This window comes from Bos indicus x Bos taurus, chromosome 5 (genome assembly GCF_003369695.1).
Source record: "Bos indicus x Bos taurus breed Angus x Brahman F1 hybrid chromosome 5, Bos_hybrid_MaternalHap_v2.0, whole genome shotgun sequence".
NCBI classification, from domain to species: Eukaryota; Metazoa; Chordata; class Mammalia; order Artiodactyla; family Bovidae; genus Bos; species Bos indicus x Bos taurus.
The window spans coordinates 83315958-83340619 of record NC_040080.1 but is presented as its reverse complement, the minus strand read 5'-3'; the positions used below and the strand labels follow the sequence as shown (position 1 = coordinate 83340619).

At 36.0% G+C, this 24662-nt stretch overlaps 1 protein-coding gene across 2 annotated transcripts in view; it reads left to right on the top strand.

Annotated features, from left to right (window-relative positions):
• The window catches only part of ADAMTS20 (ADAM metallopeptidase with thrombospondin type 1 motif 20), a 217418-nt gene that overhangs the window by 10734 nt on the left and 182022 nt on the right, over positions 1-24662 (top strand). For both annotated transcript variants that reach the window (XM_027542621.1, XM_027542620.1), the window contains exon 3: positions 11369-11531. In XM_027542621.1, the coding sequence (XP_027398422.1) occupies positions 11369-11531 (163 nt within the window). The remainder of the gene's footprint in view (positions 1-11368; positions 11532-24662) is intronic.

Below are 24662 nucleotides of genomic sequence, written 5' to 3'. Positions count from 1 at the left end.
AAACAACACCCAGTTGTGGATGTGACTGGTGATAGAAGCAAGGTCCAATGCTGTAAAGAGCAATATTGCATAGGAACTTGGAATGTTAGGTTCATGAATCAAGGCAAACTGGAAGTGGTCAAATAGGAGATGGCAAGACTGAACGTCGACATTCTAAGAATCAGTGAACTAAAATGGACTGTAATGGGTGAATTTAACTCAGATGACCATTATATCTACCACTGTTGGCAGGAGTCCCTTAGAAGAAATGGAGTAGCCATCATAGTCAACAAAAGAGTCCGAAATGCAGTATTTGGATGCAATCTGAAAAACGAAAGAATGATCTCTGTTCATTTCCAAGGCAAACCATTCAATATCATGGTAATCCAAGTCTATGCCCCAACCAGTAACACTGAAGAAGCTGAAGTTGAATGGTTCTATGAAGACCTACAAGACCTTTTAGAACTAAAACCCAAAAAAGATTTCCTTTCATTACAGGGAACTGGAATGCAAAAGTAGGAAGTCAAGAAACACCTGGAGTAACAGGCAAATTTGGCCTTGGAGTACAGAATGAAGCAGGGCAAAGGCTAACAGAGTTTTGCCAAGAGAACGCATGGGTCATAGAAAATAGCCTATTCCAACAACACAAAAGAAGACTCTATACATAAACATCACCAGATGGCCAACACTGAAATCAGATTGATTATATTCTTTGCAGCCAAAGATGGAGAAACTCTATACAGTCAGCAAAAACAAGACTGGGAGTGGACTGTGGCTCAGATCATGAATTCCTTATTGCCAAATTCAGACTTAAATTGAAGAAAGTGGGGAAAACCACTAAACCATTCAGGTATGATCTAAATCAAATCCCTTATGATTATAGAATGGAAGTGAGAAATGGATTTAAGGGACTAGATCTGATAGACAGAGTGCCTGATGAACTATGGACAGAGGTTTGTGACATTGTACAGGAGACAGGGATCAAGACCATCCCCAAGAAAAAGAAATGCAAAAAAGCAAAATGGCTGTCTGAGGAGGCCTTACGAATAGCTGTGAAAGAAGAGAAGTGAAAAGCAAAGGAGAAAAGGAAAGATATACCCATTTGAATGCAGAGTTCCAAAGAATAGCAAGAAGAGATAAGAAAGCCTTCCTCAGCAATCAATGCAAAGAAATAGAGGAAAACAATAGATTGGGAAAGACTAGAGATCTCTTCAAGAAAATTAGAAATACCAAGGGAACATTTCATGCAAAGATGGGCTCAATAAAGGACAGAAATGGTATGGACCTCACAGAAGCAGAAGATTTTAAGAAGAGGTGGCAAGAATACATAGAACTGTACAAAAAAGATTTTAATGACCCAATTAATCACGACGGTGTGATCACTGACCTAGAGCCAGACATCCTGGAATGTGAAGTCAAGTGGGCCTTAGGAAGCATCACTATGAACAAAGCTAGTGGAGGTGATGGAATTCCAGTTGAACTATTTCAAATCCTAAAAGATGATGCTGTGAAAGTGCTGCACTCAATATGTCAGCTAATTTGGAAAACTCCGCAGTGGTCACAGGACTGGAAAAGGTCAGTTTTCATTCCAATCCCTAAGAAAGGCAATGCCAAAGAATACTCAAACTACCACACAATTGCACTAATCTCACACGCTAGTAAAGTAATGCTCAAAATTCTCCAAGCCAGGCTTCAGCAATATATGAACTGTGAACCTCCAGATGTTCAAGCTGGTTTTAGAAAAGGCAGAGGAACCAGAGATCAAATTGCCAACATCCGCTGGATCATCAAAAAAGCAAGAGAGTTCCATAAAAACATCTATTTCTGCTTTATTGACAAAGCCTTTGACTTTTTGGCTTTGACAAAGCCAAAGCCTTTGACTGTGTGGATCACAATAAACTGTGGAAAATTCTGAAAGAGATGGGAGTACCAGACCACCTGACCTGCCTCTTGAGAAACCTGTTTACAGGTCAGGAAGCAACAGTTAGAACTGGACATGGAACAACAGACTGGTTCCAAACAGGAAAAGGAGTATGTCAAGGCTGTATATTGTCACCCTGTTTTAACTTATATGCAGAGTGCATCATGAGAAACGCTGGGCTGGATGAAGCACAAGCTGGAATCAAGATTGCCTGGAGAAATATCAGTAACCTCAGATATGCAGATGACACCACCCTTATGGCAGAAAGTGAAGAGGAACTCAAAAGCCTGTTGATGAAAGTGAAAGAGGAGAGTGAAACAGTTGGCTTAAAGCTCAACATTCAGAAAACAAAGATCACGGCATCTGGTGCCATCAGATCAGATCAGATCAGATCAGTCGCTCAGTCGTGTCCAACTCTTTGCCACCCCATGAATCGCAGCACTCCAGGCCTCCCTGTCCATCACCAACTCCCGGAGTTCACCCAGACTCACATCCATCGAGTCAGTGATGCCATCCAGCCATCTCATCCTCTGTCGTCCCCTTCTCCTCCTGCCCCCAATCCCTCCCAGCATCAGAGTCTTTTCCAATGAGTCAGCTCTTTGCATGACGTGGCCAAAGTACTGGAGTTTCAGCTTGAGCATCATTCCTTCCAAAGAAATCCCAGGGCTGATCTCCTTCAGAATGGACTGGTTGGATCTCCTTGCAGTCCAAGGGACTCTCAAGAGTCTTCTCCAACACCACAGTTCAAAAGCATCAATTCTTCGGCACTCAGCCTTCTTCACAGTCCAACTCTCACATCCATACATGACCACAGGAAAAACCATAGCCTTGACTAGACGGACCTTTGTTGGCAAAGTAATGTCTCTGCTCTTGAAAATGCTATCTAGGTTGGTCATAATTTTCCTTCCAAGGAGTAAGCGTCTTTTAATTTCATGGCTGCAGTCACCATCTGTAGTGATTTTGGAGCCCAGAAAAATAAAGTCTGACACTGTTTCCACTGTTTCCCCATCTATTTCCCATGAAGTGGTGGGACCGGATGCCATGATGTTCGTTTTCTGAATATTGAGCTTTAAGCCAACTTTTTCACTCTCCACTTTCACTTTCATCAAGAGGCTTTTGAGTTCCTCTTCACTTTCTGCCATAAGGGTGGTGTCATCTGCATATCTGAGGTTATTGATATTTCTCCAGGCAATCTTGATTCCAGCTTGTGTTTCTTCCAGTCCAGCGTTTCTCATGATGTACTCTGCATATAAGTTCAATAAACAGGGTGACAATATACAGCCTTGACGAACTCCTTTTCCTATTTGGAAGCAGTCTGTTGTTCCATGTCCAGTTCTAACTGTTGCTTCCTGACCTGCATATAAATTTCTCAAGAGGCAGGTCAGGTGGTCTGGTATTCCCATCTCTTGAAGAATTTCCCACAGTTTATTGTGATCCACACAGTCAAAGGCTTTGGCATAGTCAGTGAAGCAGAACACTTCATGGCAAATAGATGGGGAAACAGTGGATACAAGTGGCTGCCTTTATTTTTCTGGGCTCCAAAATCACTGCAGATGGTGTTTGCAGCCATGAAATTAAAAGACACTTACTCCTTGGAAGGAAAGTTATGACCAACCTAGATGCATATTAAAAAGCAGACATTACTTTGCTGACAGGGGTAGGTCTAGTCAAGGCTATGGTTTTTCCAGTGGTCATGTATGGATATGAGAGTTGGACTTATAAAGAAAGCTGAGCACTAAAGAACTGATGCTTTTGAACTTTGGTGTTTGAGAAGACTTGAGAGTCCCTTGGACTGCAAGGAGATCCAACCAGTCCATCCTAAAGGAGATCAGTCCTAAGTGTTCATTGGAAGGACTGATATTGAAGCAAAATCTCCAGTGCTTTGGCCACCTGATGCAAAGAGGTGACTCATACAAAAAGACCCTGATGCTGGGAAAGATTGAGGGTAGGAGGAAAAGGAGATGACAGAGGATGAGATGATTTGATGGCATCACCGAATTAATGGACATGAGTTTGGGTAGGCTCTGTGAGTTGGTGATGGACAGGGAGTCCTGGTGTGCTGCAGTTCATGGGGTCGCAAAGAGTCCGACACGACTGAGCAACTGAACTGAACTGAACTGAACCAGAGGAGAGAGGACCCATCTTTTCAAAAACTTTGCAGTGAATCTCCTGCTTTAGGCTCCTGGGGCCAGTTACATGTTCTTCCTATCATCTGTTCATTCATTCAGTGTGTGCTTGTGTATAATATACCATTTCCTCGGCATGATTATTAGTGTAATAATGAGGAGCTGTCAGGGGAAAAATCCTTTTGCATTGAGTAGAGTGCCCTAAAATAAAGATAAAACTCAGAGTTAATCTTTATCATCTTTTATTACATAACACTTATACTTTATTTAGAATAAAAAACAGTGGCTGTAACATTTGTGGTTTTAGTGGAGACTTTTCCATCCTGTGTCAAAATGTAATGACTTTCAAAACAGTTATTGACATTATTTTAATACACACTTTGCCTTTCTAAGGAAGTTAGGTGCTGGACCGTGCTAAGTTTCTTCAATCGTGTCTGACTCTTTGTGACCCTATGGCCTGTAGCCCTCCAGGCTCTTCTGTCCATGGGATTCTCCAGGGAAGAATACTGGAGTGGGTTGTCATGCCCTCTTCCAGGGGATCTTCCTGAGACCCAGGGATCAAACCCACGTCTCTTACGTCTCTTGCATTGACAGGTGGTTCTTTACCTCTAGTGCCACCTGGAAAGCCCAGTGACATCATTTTAACAGACATTGCCTTTCTAAGGAGGTTAGATAGATAGAATTATTTGTTTGTTTTATAAGTTGTGGAAATGAGGTTTGAGATATGAAGTGGCTTGCGCAAGATTCCATGAGTGCAAAGTGAGGATTCAGACTTCCTTATTACAAATAGTGTCAAAGTGATTTTCATATGACTTAATAATTAAAGATTGAGAAACTAAACATTTTGACTTCATGATATTAATTACCAGTGTTTCAATCCTTAAATAAAAATCCGATTTTATTAATAGTTGGGAGGTATTTGTTACTAAAATATATTCTCAATATTGGCTCTAATTGTCTTGTTCAATAGTACTGCAATTTAAAGTAGTTCTGTAGTTGCCAATGTTAATGTGATTAGCTGTAAGTTTTTGGGAAAAGAGTCCAAATGGTTTATATTTTGTGCTTGTTTTTTACCCTTTAATAAAATCTGAGAATACATTATTGTTTGTGGCCACAGTACATGTGCTTGCCATGTTATTAGAAAAAAGTATGCATGAATGAATGTCACAATAGTGAAATAGAAACATTTTGGAAAAACAATTGTATGAAAATCCTCTAAACATATAATTTTAGCCTATGAGAGCAAATTAGAACTTACTGTATAATCACTTACTGCCTTTCAAAACAGTGTGGCAAGTAGCAGATTATTGCTTCAAGAAATTTGGAACCCCTTGCTCAAGTGAAGGCTAATTATTCTGCTTTTAATAGTCATCAAAAGGAAGAGTTTGGAATTTGATTGGCATTTCTCATGAATCAAGTTGCAGTGACTCTCTGTACAGAGGCAGTGGCTAAAAATATGGCATGCTCTAAATATAATTCTATGAGCCACCTGTTCCAATGCCTTACCAGGTTCCTTTCCAAGTTAAAAAAAAAAATAAGTGCTTCATTAGGAGCCTTTAGGCAAAGCTCTAATATTTTTATTATTTGTGCAGAAAGTCCTCTGCAGTGGAGTGGTTTTTAGGAAAATTGTTGGAAGCAAAATACTTCTTTCACTGATAAATACAGGTAAACCCCTTTGAGGACAATTATTTTTTTCTTGAACTAATTCTTTTAAAACATGAAATTTTGTTGAAGAAAAGACTTTTGAGTTATAAAAGTATTATTATTAGCAGGGTAGTATTATAGGGTCTTTCCTAGTGGCCCAGTTGGTAAGAAAACAGCCCGCAATGCAGGAGACTGGGTTCAATCCCTGGGTTGGGAAGATCCCCTGGAGAAGGGAATGGCACCCCACTCCAGTATTCTTGCCTGGAGAATTCCATGGACAGAGGAGCCTGGTGGGCCACAGTCCCTGGGGTTGCTAAGAGTCGGACAAGACCCAGCGACTTCACTTTCACTTTTCACTTTCATGCATTGGAGAAGGAAATGGCAACCCACTCCAGTGTTCTTGCCTGGAGAATGCCAGGGATGGGGGAGCCTGATGGGCCGCCATCTATGGGATTGCACAGAGTCGGACACGACTGAAGTGACAGCCGCAGCAGCAGCAGCAGCAGCTGCATGACTCCAGGAGGTATTAATGGACTTGATACAACCATATTCACCTTTCATATGAGAATGAAAGTTGGACCTGTGTGTGGGTTTATTTGAACATTACCACTGAATATAAAAAAGTTTCCAAGATATGGATATTTTCAGCATTGCTTGGGAAAAATGTGACATTATTCAAAACATTTTGGGGATGAGTAACAAGCCTCCTCATGTCTATTTGTATCTTTTACCAGGATGCTATCACATTTTCCCTCCTCAGCATGCTTTTTAAAATAGGCAGAAAGTGATTTTTCATTATGGGTCCCTTTACTCATGTTTCAGAAATAGTCTGTTACTTCTAAGTATAGTTAATTATTTTTCTGGGAAGGCAAATAAAGCTAGAATTCTGGTATGCATTGAAAATAAGTGATTTGTAGTTGTGTTTGAAAAAAGCACTGGTAGAATGAATGAAATATGCTAGAATATAATATACTAAGAAGCATACATATAATATACTAAGAAAAGATATCTATATATCTTTTCTACTCTATAGAATGTCTATATATCTGATGAAATTTCCTTTATATTAAGCCTTTAAAATGTGTATTCCTAATATATTTGCACATTATGTTACCAAGAATGCCTGAACATTTAAATTTTTAACATTGAAAGAAATCATGCTAATCTCAGCCAAGTCTCTAAACTATTGTAACTTAAAAATATTAGAGAAAAAAAAAAAGATCAGTAATGTGTATATGGTGTGGGGAAATCAGGTACATTACCATGTTACAAAAATGTTTATTTCTGTAAATATGTGTTGAGTGCCTGCCATGTCTCAGGCAATGGTTTAGATTTTGGAACTGTAGAAATAGTAAAGACTTGGCTACTTTTGTGTGGTAATAATTATGAATGTAGAGAAGAATTTATGACTATAATTACCTGAGTCATTTAAATAGCTTTGAGTGACTATTCGGTTAAAATAATGATTTAAATACGTTATTAATAATGAAATTTAAAGCAACAATTTGAAAGTTATTATCCCTAAATAATTTAAGGATATTTACAATTAAGAAATGGAAATGAAGCCTCATTCACTAAAACTGTAGTTGTCATAGCATCCATAATTCAGTAATTCATTTCTGAATTGGCTCTTCCCAGAAATATGCTTTTCTAAGTGGAAATTTGCCAAGTTTTACATGTAGGTAAACGTATATATTTGTCTTTGGAGGCATGATGAGTGCTTTTCACTGTCAAATGTAATGAGTACAGCAGGCTCCTGCCTGTTGAGCTTCTGCTGTGTATCCCTTGTTTGCAAATCTTCAGCCTCACTCTTCTCTGTCGCTTGAACCTGCCAAGCTTTTCCCCGTTACTGGGCCTTTCAGTCACTGCTCTTCTGTTTGCAGTGTTCTCCCAGAGTTTTCCATGGCTACCTCCTCATTATTCCAGCCTCAGCCCAGAGTGCCTCCATCTCTGGGATTCTGTCTCCCTGCCTCATTTTTTCTTTATTGCACCTATTACCACCAGGCATATTGCATTTTTTAAATCTGTCTTTTCCCTTATAAGTGTGAATTCTTTGAAAGCGGAAATTTTGTCACATTCACCTCTGTATGTCTAGTCCCTCGACCTCTGCCTGCTCTTTAAATATTTGTCAGCTGTTTTTTGGGTTTACCAGAATTGGTGTCCGATCACTAACACAGTGTACTGTATTAAGGCACAAACTATGGAGCCAGGCTACCTGGGTTCGCACCTTGATCCTGTTACTTACCAGGTGTAAGACCTGGACAAGGTGCTTTTACTGTTACTCCTTTGTCTCACCTGTAAAGTAAGGATAATAATAACTTGCCTCAGAGTTATTGGTAGGTGGAAATCAATGATGAATGTATATGAATGATATCTGCTGTATATTTCAGAATTAGCTACTGAGATAATGATAAATGCCTGTCCTCTGTGATTTAGCCTCACCAAACTGGAGAAAGAGATCTATTTCCCTCCCCCACTATGTCTACAAGACCATTCTCTACATCTGTATCTCCATTCCTTCCCTGCAAATGGGTTCATGAATACCATTTTTCTAGATTCCGTACATACGTGTTAATACGCTGTATTTGTTTCTCTCTGACTTCTTTACTCTGCATAGCAGGCTCTAGGTTCATCCACCTCACTAGAATTCACTCAAATTCATTTTTTATGGCTGAATAATATTCCATTATACACACGTACCACGTCTTCTTTATCCATTCATCTGCCGATGGACATTTAGGTTGTTTCCATGTCTTGACCATTGTAGGTAGAGCTGCTATGAACACTGGGGTACGTGTGTCTTTTTTGATTATGGTTTTTTCGGTGTATATGCTCAGTGGTGGTGTTGCTGGGTCATGTTTCATTTGTAAATTGAATTGCTTCTTCCATAGTATCTTCTCATTGTTTTTTATATATATGAATACTATTTAATCTGTATATTCTGTCACTAAATTCACTTAGTTTTTATAGTAGTTTTTCAATTCTTATTTGTTAAGGTGTACATTGATGAAGATGACAGTTTTAACTCTTCTAATTTTTTGTTTCTAATCTTTTATCTAATTCTGTTATCTAGAACAGGTGATACTGGGCATCCTTATATTCCTGACCTAAGTGGGAGTGCCTTTGTTGCTCATGATACTGTCTTTGGGCTGTGATAGAATTTATCTTGTTTAGGGAGCATCTGTCTATTTATATTTTATTGATGTTTTTAAAATCAAGAATGTTGACTTTTTTCAAAAAGCTTGTGATTTTTTTTTTCACATTTGTGTAAGTAGCTATGATGAATTAAGATTTCAAATGTTGAACCATAGTTATATTCTTATGATAAACTCCATCTGGTCATTTTCAGATGGAGTTACTGACTTTTGTTTGTTTATATAATTTAGGATTTTAGCTTGATAGTCACATGTGAACTTGTCCTATATTTGTTTTGTTTTTTTTTGTAGTTGTTTTGCTTTTGTGCTGTCTTAACTAGGTTTTACCATGTGTTTACACTATTCATAAAAATAACTAGTGTTTTTTTTTCATATTCTGAAACGGTGAAAATAACAGTGGAATTATCTGCTCTTGCTAGGTTTGGTGGGATTCCTCTATGAAATTATCCAGGCCAGGAGTTTCTATGATGTAACTCTGGTGTCTTTTTCTATTATTTGGTAGTAAAGAGGTTTGTTGGATTTTTACCATTTCTGAAGTCATTTTGATAAATAATATTTTCCCAGAAAATTATCTCTGTCATAAATTCTTCCTCTCACTGTCTGCTTTTCTGCTCTCCTTAGGCACTGACATCATGTAATCTTTCTCTTCCAGCTGCTGTACCATCACTGTCACCATAATTTAGGTTTTGTTACCTCCCTTCTGGGCTATAGCTTCTACCTTATAAATTCTAGTATTTTAACACACAGTGTCACTAGATTAAATTTTATTGCCTACAGTATTATTCATTCCTTTAATATATATTGTCCAATATGCTATGTGGTAGGCATGACAAGCATGCAGAGAAGACAGACAAAGCTCTATTCTCATGGACTTACATTTTGGTGAATGGTGTCAGAGAAGTAACACATATAAGTAATAATCTATCAGGTAGTGATAAGCATTATGGAGAAAAATGAAACTGGATAGTGGGGATAGACATAGGAGGCTGGGTAGCATTTTAATACATAGAGTCATGAGTGTTGAGCAGGGACCTGAAACAAGTCATAGAGGGAGCCAGCTGGGAAAAGTGCTTGAGGCAGGTTTAGTAAGACATAGGTCCTGAGCTAGGAGAATACTTGTCATATTTGGCAAAACCAATACAATATTGTAAAGTTTAAAAAAAAAAAAAAAGAATAGCAAAGACATCAGGATTGGAGCTCTAGAATGAGCCAAAGTGGAAGAGCAGAAGATGAAGTCAGAGCTCTTGGTTGTCTGTGTGTTTGGAGGGATGGGGTGGTGGAAAGGAGTGGGCAGATCATGCAGGACATTGTGGACCATGATAAGGAATTTGTATCTTACTGAGTGATTTGAAAAGTTATAATACTTTTTTTGTTTTTGTTCTTTTTTGAGAGCAACATGATCTCGACTAAAGACAAATTATTGTGGCTCCTCTGTAGAGACTGTAGAGGGCTATTGATGTAGTTCAGGAAGGAGAGAAAGTTAGATTAGTTCATGGATATAGTGGTAAAATTTGGGAGAAGTGGTTGGATTTCAATTATATCTTGAAGGTTGAGCCATTTAGATTTGCAGATGAATTGAATGTGAGATTTGAGAGAGAGCCATCCTTCATTTTTCTCAAAGGCTTTTGTCTGAAGCAACCTGAATAATACTGTTGCCATTTATTGAAAGAGAGAGCACTGAAGAATAGCAGTTTGGACTGAAAATAAAGAGTTTGGCTTTGGACATTTGAGGTTGAGAATGCTACTGTTGATCTAAGTGGAGATGTCAAAAAGCAAGTTGGATATTGCATTCTGGAGTTCAGGTGACAGGTCTTTGTGAAAACTCTTCAATGGCTGTCAACTTCTCACAAATTTTAGATTGCTAGTATCACACTCGAGATCTTTTATCTGACCCTAGCCTTCCTTTTTGGAGAAGGCAATGGCACCCCACTCCAGTACTCTTGCCTGGAAAATCCCACGGACGGAGGAGCCTGGTGGGCTGCAGTCCATGGGGTCGCTAAGAGTTGGACACGACTGAGCGACTTCACTTTCACTTTTCACTTTCATGCATTGGAGAAGGAAACGGCAACCCACTCCAGTGTTCTTGCCTGGAGAATCCCAGGGACGGGGGAGTCTGGTGGGCTGCCGTCTATGGGGTCACACAGAGTTGGACGTGACTGAAGCAATTTAGCAGCAGCAGCAGCAGCCTTCCTTTTAAGACTTGTCTCACACTATTACCTTACATAGACGAAGCCAAACAGGCTTTCTCACTTCTAGAATGTGCTAAGCTTTTGGCCATTTTGATGCTGTTGCCTATGCTATTCTTTCTAGCTGAAATCCCTGTCATTTCAACTCTGTTTATTGGCATATTATTCATTCTCCGTGACTTTATACATAAGAAGAAGACATGAGCTAGGAAAGGAAACATTATGTTCAGTTGATGACTTTAGTGAATGAACTCCTGGCTATCTTGTTCTGTGTCCTCATTTTAACCTGTGGGACAGCACAACACTTTTTCTACTTAGTGACAGAAGAAAATTAATTTTTATTTTCTTTATTTCCAGATGGGAACATTTAAAGCACATGATGGTGAATATTTCTTAGAACCTATAATGAAGGCAGATGGGAGTGAACATGAAGATGATCATAACAAGCCACATCTTATATACAGACAGGAATTAAAGAGGAACTATTTTCTGCAGTCTCACAAGCCTTGTGATGTTTCAGGTAAACTGTGAAGTAAAACTTTTTATGGTAAAACTGTAATATTATTTTTATCTTTTTTAGTTTAGAATTTATGTATTTTCTTTAAATTTTGATATATGTGATATTTTAAACAAATTTTCTTGACCCGAGGGATCCATTAGAAATTTATCTATAGGCAATTTTGTTGTACATTAAGTTTACATTCAAAAAAGTATTCAGTAGAGTTAGCCTTTGAAAAACATGAGGGTTACTGATCCCCTGCCCAGTTGAAAATTCGTGTATAACTTTACAGTTAATGCTCCTTATATGCAGTTCTGCATCCATGGATTCAACCAATCATAAATTGCATAGTACTGTAGTAAGTATTTAGTGAGAAAAACTCACATAAAAGTGGACCTGTGCAATTCTAACCTGTGTTCAGAGTCCACTGTATTTGAGATTTGTAACAAAGAATCAGAAATTTTTTACTTTAATCTGTTAGTGATAGTAGTATGATTTTTCTCAGCAAAATTCAAATGACTGAAAAAACTGAACCTTAGTAACAATAACATGTTGCTCAACTTTACATACTTTTAAATTTGTATAAAGGAAATATTTCAGATAGTTTTCTGGGACTTTTTTTGCTCAGCATTGTTTCTAAGGGTTGGCCATGTTGGTACATGTAGCAGCTGTTCATTTTCATTGCGGGGTATATATCACAGTTCACATATCCATCTTCCTGTCAGTGAACTTATGGGTTATTTGCCGTGTTTTGCTACTATAAAAAATGCTTCAGTGAAAATTCTCATCCTCATCTCTGTGTTTGAGTCCATCCAGAGTATACACATTGTTACTAGAGAATTCCACATTATTTTGCAAAGTGTTTTTTTTTAATCAATTTTTATTTCCAGCAATATATGAGAGAAGTATGTTCCTCTTTTTTTTCCCTATAAAATTCAAACTAATGAAGATTATTCATGGTTTAGAACTTAGGAATTGATGATTTCTATAAACTGTAAGTCTGTTGCTAGTAGAATACTTGTATATTGCATAGAAGTTGTATTAAGAGCTGAGTCCTTCTAATATACATGAATCTTCATCATATAATTTTATGTCACTCTATGAAGAATGGTGAAAAGCACCTGCACTTACCATCAAAGTATAAAATCTAGACAAGAGTGGGATTAGAAAGGATTTATTTGAGATTGTAGGTGTCCGTGAACTATGGTTCCAAACAGTGCATTGCCATCTGTTTTGGGATATAATGATATGTAGGCCTTTGAAGGTTTTCCCTGGGAATGCACTTCTTAACCTTTGCTATTATATGAGTGCCATTTTGGAGTGGTTCTCAGTGTGTCTAAGGCCGTGTTTTAAATCTATTGACATAATAGATGCCTTTCTTATGCTTTTAATATGAGCATAAGGGTTTCATTTTTATGGCTTCAAAGAAAACACAAATGGGTACAGCTCCACAATAGAATTCTACGGAAGGCAGCTTATGCTTGTTCTGATCCACCATTCACGAGCAGCTTGTTTAATGAATTGTTTAGCTTCTTAAGAAGAAAGCCACCAAGTAGACACTCTGAATGCGTAAATGTTTCACATAATGATATGCAGGGTTTTGCATTCACAATCTGTTCATTATCAGAAAGAGAATGGTTCAAGAAAAGCCAGACCCTTTTGTTTAAAAAAACAAAAAACAACAACAACAAAAAAAACCTTGTACTAAATTAGATTTGTTATAAAAACTACAAATAGCAAGCAAATAGAAAGCTATGAGTTTTAGTTTTCTTTTAATCATGATATATTTTCCCAAAATGTTTATCTACTAAAATGCTAAAGTAGTATCATTCTTTTCAATTCTTAAATTATCTACATTTTTAGGTATAATTAACATATATATTTTTAATCACTAAAAAGGCAACAATTAATGGCCTAAATAATTAGCTGCTAATCATCATCCTGTTAGTAAAATGGAGAGTTGTAAATGTCATTAGTAAAATGTTATCAAAGGTTTTTTTCTTCGTCCCCAGTTCACACACCGCTGTTCTGTAATACTTGCAGGATCTTATATATTCTAAAAACATGAGGAGAATTCTTCACTTAGGTAGGCCTAAAGCTTTAACTTACGAACCAAAAGAATTAATTGGAAAAGGAAAAGCTATTTTTTCCCCATATTTCTCTTGATTTAAATTTATTTAAAATTCTAAAATGCTGTAATTCATAGTCGCTTCAGTCTTGATGGATTAAATTTTTTTTTACATCAGATTTCATCATGTGGCCATATGAATTATGTTTGGTAGCTGAACCGTAGCCATTGTAGATGCCAGGTTTCCAGGTAGATATCAGGCATATTAGAAGTAAAATCCAGTGGAAATGGCCAAATAAGCTCATAAAACCCATGAGAGGAACAAACAACCACACAGTAACAAAATTAAAACCCAAGGGGGAGGGAAATCCTGAAAAGATTGATAGGAATGAAAATAACCCTCTGGATTCTGCTAAGCGTGGTTCTGCCATTACTCACTCTTCAAGGCAGATCAGAGCTGGTCTGTGTTCCTTCCTTATTCCCGTTCTGCCATCACTACTCTGTCTCTCTCTTCTCAGTGTCCTTTTCTTTCTTACCTTTCTTCCCATTTCTCTTCGTGGCTGTTATTGCTATTCCCATCTTCTAAGTTGAATATTTTTTAAAAGTGCACCTCTTGGCCACCGCTTTATACCACTTCTTACATAGTCTATGTGATTTTCTTTGTACTTCTCTAATTTTTAGCTACTAATTTAAATGATACAGAACTGAAACATGTTCATCTTCAGCTTGTCCTAAGATGAAATCTCAGGGTTACAACTGCCGGATGCCAGTGTTTTCTTGGATGTCCCAGGGTATCTTAGATTCAATACGTCTGAATCCAAAGTTACTCTCTCTTCCATATCCCGTTTTACCTGCACTCCCCAAAAGAAGCCTGTATGTTTTTGGTGTTCAAATTTCTGTTGAAATTAAGCATATGCTATACGATGCAAACTTAACAAGTATTACTTTTTAAAGTCCTGTTCAGTTAACTAGAAAAGATTAATTTATATTTGAATAACAGATTATTTGCTTCAACCTTTAGGTTTTCTTTTTTGACTTGTTAATCAGCATTCTAAAGTTCATAAAAGTAGTTTATTTGCTTAAGTGGCTATTCTTCATCTTATTATACTAGCAATGTTCTTAAGTTCAGTTTCATCCCAAGAAAAGAAAAATCCCAAACTGTGAAATTTGACCAACCTATTAAGATTTTGAGACTGTGAATGCTATGGAATAGAATATATCTATATATATATATATATCTTGTTGTTGTTTAGTCACTCAGTCGTGTCTGACTTTTTGTGACCCTATGGACTGTAGCTCGCCAGGCTCCTGTGTCCATGGGATTTCCCAAGCAAGAATACTGGAGTGGGTTGCTATTTCCTTCTCCAGGGGATCTTCCCAACCCAGGGATCAAACCCGTGTTTTCTACATTGGCAGGCAGATTCTTTACTGCTGAGCTCCCAGGGAAGCCCATATATATATATATATATATATATATATATATATATATATATATACATATACATATATATGGATGGATCTGTACTTTTCAAAGCACTCCTTATAGTCATGTGTCACTGTTCCTTAGAGTAATTCTGAGCTGTAATCATCCTTGGCTCATACATGTTTTCTGTGAGGGGAAGACCTAGTAGTAGTGTGACAATTATTTGTTCTATGCATATAGCATTATTTTATTAGCTGACCTATTTTGCCAATTGTGTGTTTTGCTTGCTATAATATTGAAATGTGCGTGTATTCAATAATTCATTCCAAAGAGAAGGATCAGTCTGCCATTTTTGATACTTACTTTGTGTTGTCATTATTATGTCTGTGGCAGTTCCTAGAACTTTGAAATCCTATTTTATTTGTGAATTCTTATATTATCTAGTTTTACTTGTAATGAAGTTAATGATTCCCGTTGGGTGAATTGTGTTTTAAATGGGATATGAAGAAGGGAACCCACATGCTGGGAACCAGAGGATATGTTTAACCAGTCTGATAGGTGCATTTTGAAAATATGTATCATGGAAAGTCACTGTGATCCTTCATATTTTAACTGTGGTAACAACAGTTCTTTCCAGGAAGGACTACCAGAGGACTACCCACTCTTAAAAATTTAACAGTTTTTAAAAATCTTCCTTCCTCTGTATTGGGATTATATATTTCATACTCTGTCTTTAAACTAGAGAATGTTTTTCTGGTAGGAATAATGATCCATTCTTCTAGTTTTGAAGCGTAGTCTTTTTCTTGATGTTGTCTTTGTACTAACTTGGGAATGATGGGGAGAATTGTGCTTCTCGAGGTATAAAAGAAACAATCATAATTATAACCCCTAATTGAAGAGTAAACTACACCTGTGTCTTAAACATAATAGTGTCAAACCACTTCTTATGTTTCTGTTAAAGGTTTGCTTATCTCTCGCTGTAAAATTACAGCTTTTTTTTTGTTGCTAGGCATTCTGATGTCAACTTGTTCTGGTTTATGTGTTCATCAAATCTCTGTTGAGGTGAGACTGAAATTGTTAATCCTTCTTTGAAATGCACTGTGAGTCTGTGTTTCTCTTCCACCTCCATTAAGAATTTTTCTGTCTTTGTTTCAGATTGATACACTTCCTGTTTTGAAATTTCTTATGTAGTGTTCTTAGTCACTTTGCAACTTGATTGTTTTCTATGTGTTTTACCTTGACCATAATATAAGCCTCACTGCTAGAATTGAATACATCTCCATTTACCCTTTATTGTAGCAGTACTTGTTCTTCAGTGCTCTGTCTCCACCATATGTTTCCTTTGGCTTCTTTCATATTCTTAGTCACTTGTTCTTTAAAGAAATTTCTCCTTAATGTTTTCTCTACAGGGAGAGGTATCTCCTCAAATTTCTAAAAAAATCCCTTTGCTGTAAATATGTTTATTTAGATATTTAAGATGCTCTTCACTTATAGAGATAAAAATGTGAATGGAATTATTAGTTTTTAGCTCTTTTACTAACTATATCTTAGTATAGTTTCTTACTCTACTAAAAGTTGCTATTCATTTTACTTATAATTAGCATCCTACTCATTCTCCTATGGTTAACATACCTGCCCATGATTTTGTCAGATTAAGATCATGGACTTTTGAATTTCTGGCTCTGTAATATTCACGATTTAGGGGCTGCTGTATTTATTCTGCACATAATTAACACTATCTTGTATTGTTTTAAAATTTCTTATGTGCTCTGTTATCCTACATCTCAGTTTTAAGATTCTTTGTTTATGCTCCTTAAACTAAAGGGTTATATTTTATTTCATTTTTATATTCCTCACAGCAACTAATACTATGTTATGCTTATAATACATGCCATGTAAATAGTTGAGAAATTGTTAGTACTAAAATAACTGTACTGCTTACAGATAGGTATGAAAGATGAGGTTCATTTAGAAGATGATTTGGGGCATCATACAAAGACAGTCTAACTCAGATATGAAAGTTGTAGAAGCTTAATGGAAAAAATAGCTCATTATCTGAAACCTAGAAGAAGAGTAGGGATTAGACAGGGAGATGATGAAAAGTATTCCATACAGAAGCAGGATGATCTAATACTGGGGAGGTAAACAGGGGAATGTTCATGGAGGTCAGTACAAACTGGATTAGGGGTTTGGGCTTTACCTCAGCACTGATCCTGTAGATACTGAGAGTCATCTCCTCAAGTAGGTCAAACAAAGATCCTGATATGGGGTCTGATTATGTCCTTTGGCCTGACCTTGGTCTGAATTAATTGCTGTTATTGGGAGACAGAGATGTAATCAGCCACATCAGTCGGCTGGTAGGGTCCGGTGAGTGTAACTGGAACTATTGACTAAGTGAATAGATGGGGATAGATACCTGAAGAGAAATCGGGGACTGTTGTGAGAAGTTAGGTGAATAAATGTTAGAGAGGGGACACTGCAGAAACACAAGATGGGCAGTTATAATACTGGTGTTATAAAAATTGTTTGGTGCCTATGAGCACTGGCAAAGGAAAATGCCAACAACTGATAAATACAGAATGAAGAGAATATTTCTGACATTAACAGATTAGTAGCTGAACTTTGTGTTGAAATATACAGAATGAGTAGAGGACTGAGATATTAATAACTAAAATACAAGCTATGGTACAAGTAAGAGAACTAATAATTTTGTTCTTAGTGTAACACTGTCTAGAATTTTCAGTCAGTTCATTTTTTTCTGCTGTCATGGTATTCAATAATTTTGCATACATGCTAGCAAATTTGGATTTCCTGACCACTTCTCAGTTTTTTATTTTGGTGATGGAGAGAATCCAAATAGAAAGACCAAGATGATTATTCAGGTTATGACTTTTAAATTTGTGCCACAAGAAAATGGAAGAAATTTCTGAATTCTTTCTCTTTTACTATAGTAATACATTCACTACTAGCCCTAGGGGACTCCATTTATAGCATTCAGCAGGAAGGAGAAAATATATGATGTAGGGTCAATAAATAATAAGCATGTCTGTCTTGTGGTGTGCTAGAAGAAGAATGAAGAAGGGACGCAAGAAGAGTTCGGTGGTGAAATATGTGTGCAAATTTTCCCTGCTCCATGTTCTGGGGTGAGCTTAAATTGAATAAGTGGAGAAAAGAGCTGACTGCTAAGAGGAGACTCTGGTTCTTGTTTCACATCAGTAACTCTGGAGGATGAAGTCTCAATTTGCCCCTAATGTGGGTTTGTTTATTCATTTGTTCATTCATTTATAATGTATATATTTGAGCACCTCCTTCACTGATGCTACAGTGGTGCTGGGGCATTATAACTCATCCCTGTACAAGTACAATTGCTGTGAGCAGGGTGAGAGGGTAGAAGGAGATGAAGTAAACATCTATGGGAGGCTAGATCCTATGATGTAGGTGAATCCAGGTTGTGGGACCTGGAGATTTCACAAGGGGAGCTTCTTGGTGAAGCTAGTGAAAAGCTTCTAGGTTTCCTTCAAGGTCTTTGAAAGGGACTTTGTAAGTGAGAGATTGAAAGTTAAGCTATTTTAGATTCATGGTGAACCCGCTTCAACATGTAGGACATTGTAAGACACAATAATGGCTTTGGCTATAACTTCAGCACTGGAAGCCACTGTAGGATTTTGAACGTAGGAGTGACCTACCTGATCAGCCTGTTTTTTAAAGATATCACTCGGATTGTTGTAAGGAATCCTGCAACGCTAGCAGAAGGGCAGAAGCAAGGAAGGTTAAGAGGATATTGCAGTAATCAAGTTGATAAATGATGTCTTGAATTGGGGCAATAGCCATGAAGTTAGCCATGTGTACAGATACTGTGTACATCTTAATTGTCAAGCTGATAGGTGGAGTGAAGGTGGGGGTTGAGAGTAAAAATTGTCACATATTATTTATAAGTTTTATATTTGTTTGTTTTTCCTGAACAAATGGAAGAATTGTCATTTACCAAGACGGGGAAGTCTGTGGAAACCATGGATTAGAAGAGAATATCAAGAAATTAGCCTTTAGATATTTTAAATTTAAGATGCTAATTATATATCCAAAAGGAGAATAGTCAGGTAGGCAATGGAATATATGAGTTGGAAGATCAGTAAGGAGTCTAAGCTTGGGATAATAATTTTGAAGTCAGACCATATAAATGATGTTTTAAGATAGTTTGTATAAAATTGTGTAGGGAATGGATTAGATGCAGAAGAGAAAAAATCTGGACTGAACAATGAGGCATGTTGATTTTTAGCAGTTGTGGAGATGAGGAGAAAACTAGGAAGACTGAAAAGTAGGGAGATAATAAAAAAGCTGAGGCAATAGTGTCCCAATCTAAGTGATAAAAGATTTTTCAAAAGATAAGACTAATTGGCTAAATGTGCTGAGAATTCAAAGAACATGAAGATTTAGAACTGATTATTGGATTTTGCAAAGTAGAGATGATTGGTGACCCTAAGTATTGTGCTAATTGGAATGAGTTCCAGAATGTTTTCAGGAATAAAGATTCATAAAATTAAGGTATTATGAAGGAGACTTAGATTAACTATCTTGCGTTCTTGCCTGGAGAATCCCATGGACGGAGAAACCTGGTAGGCTGCAGTCCATGGGGTTGCACAGAGCTGGACAGGACTGAAGCGACTTAGCAGCAGCAGCAGGCTTTGAGAGGACTAATCCTGTCAATGGTGAAAACTTTTGTAGAAAAAGTGATACATTAAGCTTTGGAATGCAGCATAAAATAAACTAAACTATATCTTTGAAATTAAGAGCTCAATTTATCCATTTCAAACTTTGATTTGTTCCTTTTGTCAAAATCCAGAAATAGTAAACTCAATAAAGTTTTTGAAAGCAGTGTAAATAAGTTTATTTCATGTAAATCAATTGAGATATTTCATAGGAATTTAAAACATTTTGCATAACATTTATTTTGAAAAGTGTTCATATATGTGGATCTGTTTTAGATATAATTTTTTTCTTCCATTGGCCTATTTATGATATTGTGCCAAGACAAAAAAAGCTAAAAACAGTCCTAAAAATATTATAGCTCTGTTATAAGTCTTGAAATGTGGTACAACAGATCCTTGATTTTATTCAAAATATGTTCAAGATTGTTTTGGCTATTCTTGATATATATATAGTTGATTTCTACAAAAGAATAAAAGGGATTTTTATTGGATTTAAATGGATTAATAGATCAATTTGAAGCATTGACATCTTTCCAGTATTATCTTCTAATCTATCCATATGACATATCCGTAAAGTCCTGCTTAATTTCTCATTTAATGTCTTCTAGATTTCTTTGTAGAAGTCTTGTATATGTGGATTCTTCCTGGGTATTTAGTCAGTTTTGACACTATTGTAAATGATATAATTAAATTTTATCTTCTAATTATTATACATAAAATGTATAAATTTTATATATAACAATTTCATTTTCTAATTATTATACATAAAAATGCAGGCACATTTTTATATTAATCTTGTTCTGCTTATATATTCTGTTTATCTGTTTATACTGTTGGGTTTTGTATATGAAAATATAAGACAGTTTTCTTTCTTTCTTTGAAAGATTATTTCCATATTTTATTTCTTTTTTTGCCTTATTGCACTGACTAGGATTTCTAGAACAATGTTGAATGGAAATTGCAGTGATGAAAATTCTTGCCTCATTACCAGTTTTGGAATGAAAGCTTTTGATGTTTTCTGATGTGCACAATGTCTATAACAAAATGTTGCAGGTCTTTCTTAGGAAGAAAAATCAATTTTTATCTGATTAAGAAAGTTCCCCTAAACTCCTGCTTCATAAAGAAATTTTATTAAGAATGGATATTGAATTTTATCAAAACATTTTTTCCTTCATGTACCAAGGTGATCATATTTTCCCCCTTTGTTCAGTTACTTGATTCTCAAATGGCAAATCTGGCTTGGGTTCTTATCAGACTAGTTTTGGTAATATTTTCTTTAGAGTTTCTACATCTATGTTTATGAATGGATTTGGTTTGTAATTTTTCCCTTATTGCATAGAAAAGAGCAAGGAAGATGAAAGACTATTGAAAAGAATGATTAAAATGATGGACTATGAAATATAAGCTATATAGTCATTTGTCATATACTCACTTGATATTATTTTAGAATTACTCAAAAAGTAAAGAAGTAAATAATTCAATAGATTTTTGGAGAGCAATAAATGTAAAATTTTCTATGTAAAGTATTAATTTACTAATCAGCCAGATTGTTCATTTTACAATTTTTTTTCTTCCAACACATGACTTAACTGCAAATGCTAGTGAAGTAAATTTTAATCTTTGATCGCTAGTATTGAGTCACATGATGCTTTTCTCATGAAGAAGATGCAAGATTCTAATTATTTTCAATTAAAATCTAATTCAGAATTGCAGCATTCAAAAAACAGCTCTGTTTAAAGACATCAAGACATGAGATTGTCTACTTTCACAATGAGTACAAATGTTGGGGAAAATTGCACAAGGATGGGCCAGGTTCTTGGCTGGTCCCAGCTGGTGTTCCTCTCTTTGTGAGGATCATTACTGGTAGAGTGAGAGCTGGGCCAGTGGTCAGGTCAGCGACAGACATCTGTTTCATGTGGAAAGCATCCAGTTCTCTGGACCTCCCCCAAGGAGGCTTCTTCCCTGTGCTTTTCTTCCTTGGAAGAGAGCCAGAAAACTGAAGATAAAAACTCCCTTCCCACTCTGATCTCATCTGCAGTTTGCAACTTCTTTTGCCTAATACAAATGTACCTAGATATAAAATAACTTCCTGGTGTACAATTGACAAAAATATTCTTTTAGAAAGTGGTAATTTGTTAAATTCTGAAGTGTAGCATAAGATAAACAAAATACCTGCTTGCAAATAAGAATTTGACTTATCAGTGATTTCAGAGTTTGATTTTATTCCCCCACTTTTGTTAGTAACTAAAAGAACTGGGCTTAATAAAAGCCTTTACAAAAGCAATGTGAATAAAAATTTAGTCTGTAATAAAGATGTTAATTACTGTTAAGATATTGCATAAAATTTTAATTTTTAACATTTTATGTTCATTTAATGACTGTCTTTTAATTAGAGCTCTGAGTTTTTCACTGTTAAATTTACTTTGGGAAATACCTTTAATATTTCTTTTTTTAAAAAAATTAAGCAAATATTAAAGTTTCAAAGAATATTTCGTACAAGAAGTCTATTTTCAGCCAAAGCTGTTTCAGGAATTTTAGAGTCAGGAAGAGTGTGTGTGTATATATATATATATATATATATATATATATATATATATAGTTTAAGAAATAAATTGTAATGACTGCAGTAACATTGGAATAAAGAAAAAGTTAAAGTATATCTTTGTGTTACATTTTATATTTTTATGAGTTATAACTTTATTTTCCAAAAAATCTGAGACATAAATCATAGTTAATAACACTACAGGAAGTGTAAGATTTTAAAGAGTTACTTAGTAATAGTGTGGAAAAATAGTATATCAGTTCAGGGATAGAGAAAATAGGGTGTGTGTGCATGCTCAGTCATGTCCAGCTCTTTGCAACCCTTGGACCATAGCCTACCTGGCTCCTCAGTCCATGGGATTTTCTAAGTAAGAATACTGAAGTGGGTTGCGATTTCCTCCTCCAGGGGATCTTCCCAGACCCAGGGATCAAATGGGCATCTCCTGCATTGAGGGCAGATTCTTTACTGCTGAGCCATCAGGGAAGATCCAAGTAGCATGTAATGCTTATAAATGCCTGCTTAGAACTAACTTTGTACTTTGGGAGGTGTTCTAGGATGCTTAGTAGTTAAAATTATCTCAAGGCAGTTCTGGAATGATTCCACATGAGGCAGATTGTCAGATAATATGGGGAAATGGAGCTCTAGGAGCAAGTCATGGAAAGTTTGGAAAGCAGAGGGAGTTATTTTATCTACTATTAAGTAATAGTAAGTGGCTGTGGTTCAGGAGTGGCTTGCCATGAAAGCTCATCTGAAAATAGGAAGACAAGACTAATGAGGTAGAATTCTCAATTGGTGTCTATTTTAATAGTGTTATGCTCTGTTCTAATTTCAGCAGTTGTGCACTCTTGCAAAATAAGCTCACTACATATCAATGAGATATGTAGTGTTCAGCATGAATTCTGAATAACTGACTTTTCTTTAAAGAATGAAATGTCACATTTCATTTACATGTTTAGTTGCTAAGGGTATAAATTTAACTCATTAAGATTTTCAGCATCTTTTCAAGCAGTTGTTATTATCAATATACAATATAACATTGTTATATCAATATATGTAATTGTACATTCAGATTCTTCTTACATTTGTATCATTTGATTAGTTTGTCTTAGTCTCACTTTTTTTTAGAATTTCTGAAAAGAGATAGGATTTTAAGACCTGAAAAGGCACTTCCTAAAATGCAAAGGGCAACACAAGTGGTCCTATTCTATGGAGGTTGGGGTGCAAAAAGCTGATAGGAGACAATGGATGTGTATTCCTCTCCATTTAACAAATCTTAAAGGTTTTGAATTTATGAATGAATGTATGCTTGTTTTTAACTCTTGATTTATGCAAGAATCCTGGATTCAGCTTATTAGAGAAATTGTCTTGTACATCTTCAGAGCTAGCCACAAAGGTTGACTTTTGATAATGTGGAAGAAAGGATATTTACTCTGTAATATTTACCAGTGTGCCCTTTGCCCTGTCAGAACACACAGCAGAAGAAACTAGAATTTCTTGCTATATGTAGGATTAATGGGAGTAATTTGGGGGTTTCCTTAGGATTAATGGGAGTAATTTGGGGGTTTCCAGTGTCCCCTTTTTTTTCTCCTTGAGGGCCACTAAAGTAAAAAGTAAAGTAAAAGATCAAGCTAAACCCTTTTATATCAGAATTTTAGCTCAACTCTATGGCTCTGTAATGCAAAGAAGACAAGACCCCATATTTTCATGCATATGACTAACTCCTCTTTTAATTTTGTAGGAGGCAGGATTTTCCATTATAACCTTAATTACTAAATTCTTAACATTCTGCATGAATTACCCACACTTGACCTTTAAAAGGGTCATGTGATGTGGAATTCAGATGTAATCATTGATATTGAGAAAATATGAATTCATCTCTTTGTTATGCCACTTATTTTTGGTGGCTGTTGAAATTTTATGTAACTTGTGTCACATGTCTCTCTTTTTAAAAGTACACTATAATAGTAGCTGATTCAGGGATGTAATGAGGACTAATGATGTAATAATGCTTTTATATTTCGTGTTTCAGCTGGCCACAGGCAAGTCCATGATGTTCTGCACATTTATCACTAATAGATGGGGTTCTAATTATTAACTTGTGAACCTCTTTAAAATAAAGAATTATAAAGTGTTTTATAAGCAAATTCTTTAACAGGGGTTGATATTTCTAATATTGACAAATCAGAGAACTATAGATTTTTATGAATTTTTATATTATGGAATACTACTGTTTTAAAAAATATGTTCTGAAATTATATTTATAAGCTATGTTAGCATGTACAGTTTACTTGACCCTCCTGTTCCTTGCTTTCTTCAAATAAAGATAATCAAAATACCCACCTTATAAAGTTGTTAATAATGAGATAATTTACAAGTACCTGATACATAATAAGCATTCATTGAATATTATGTT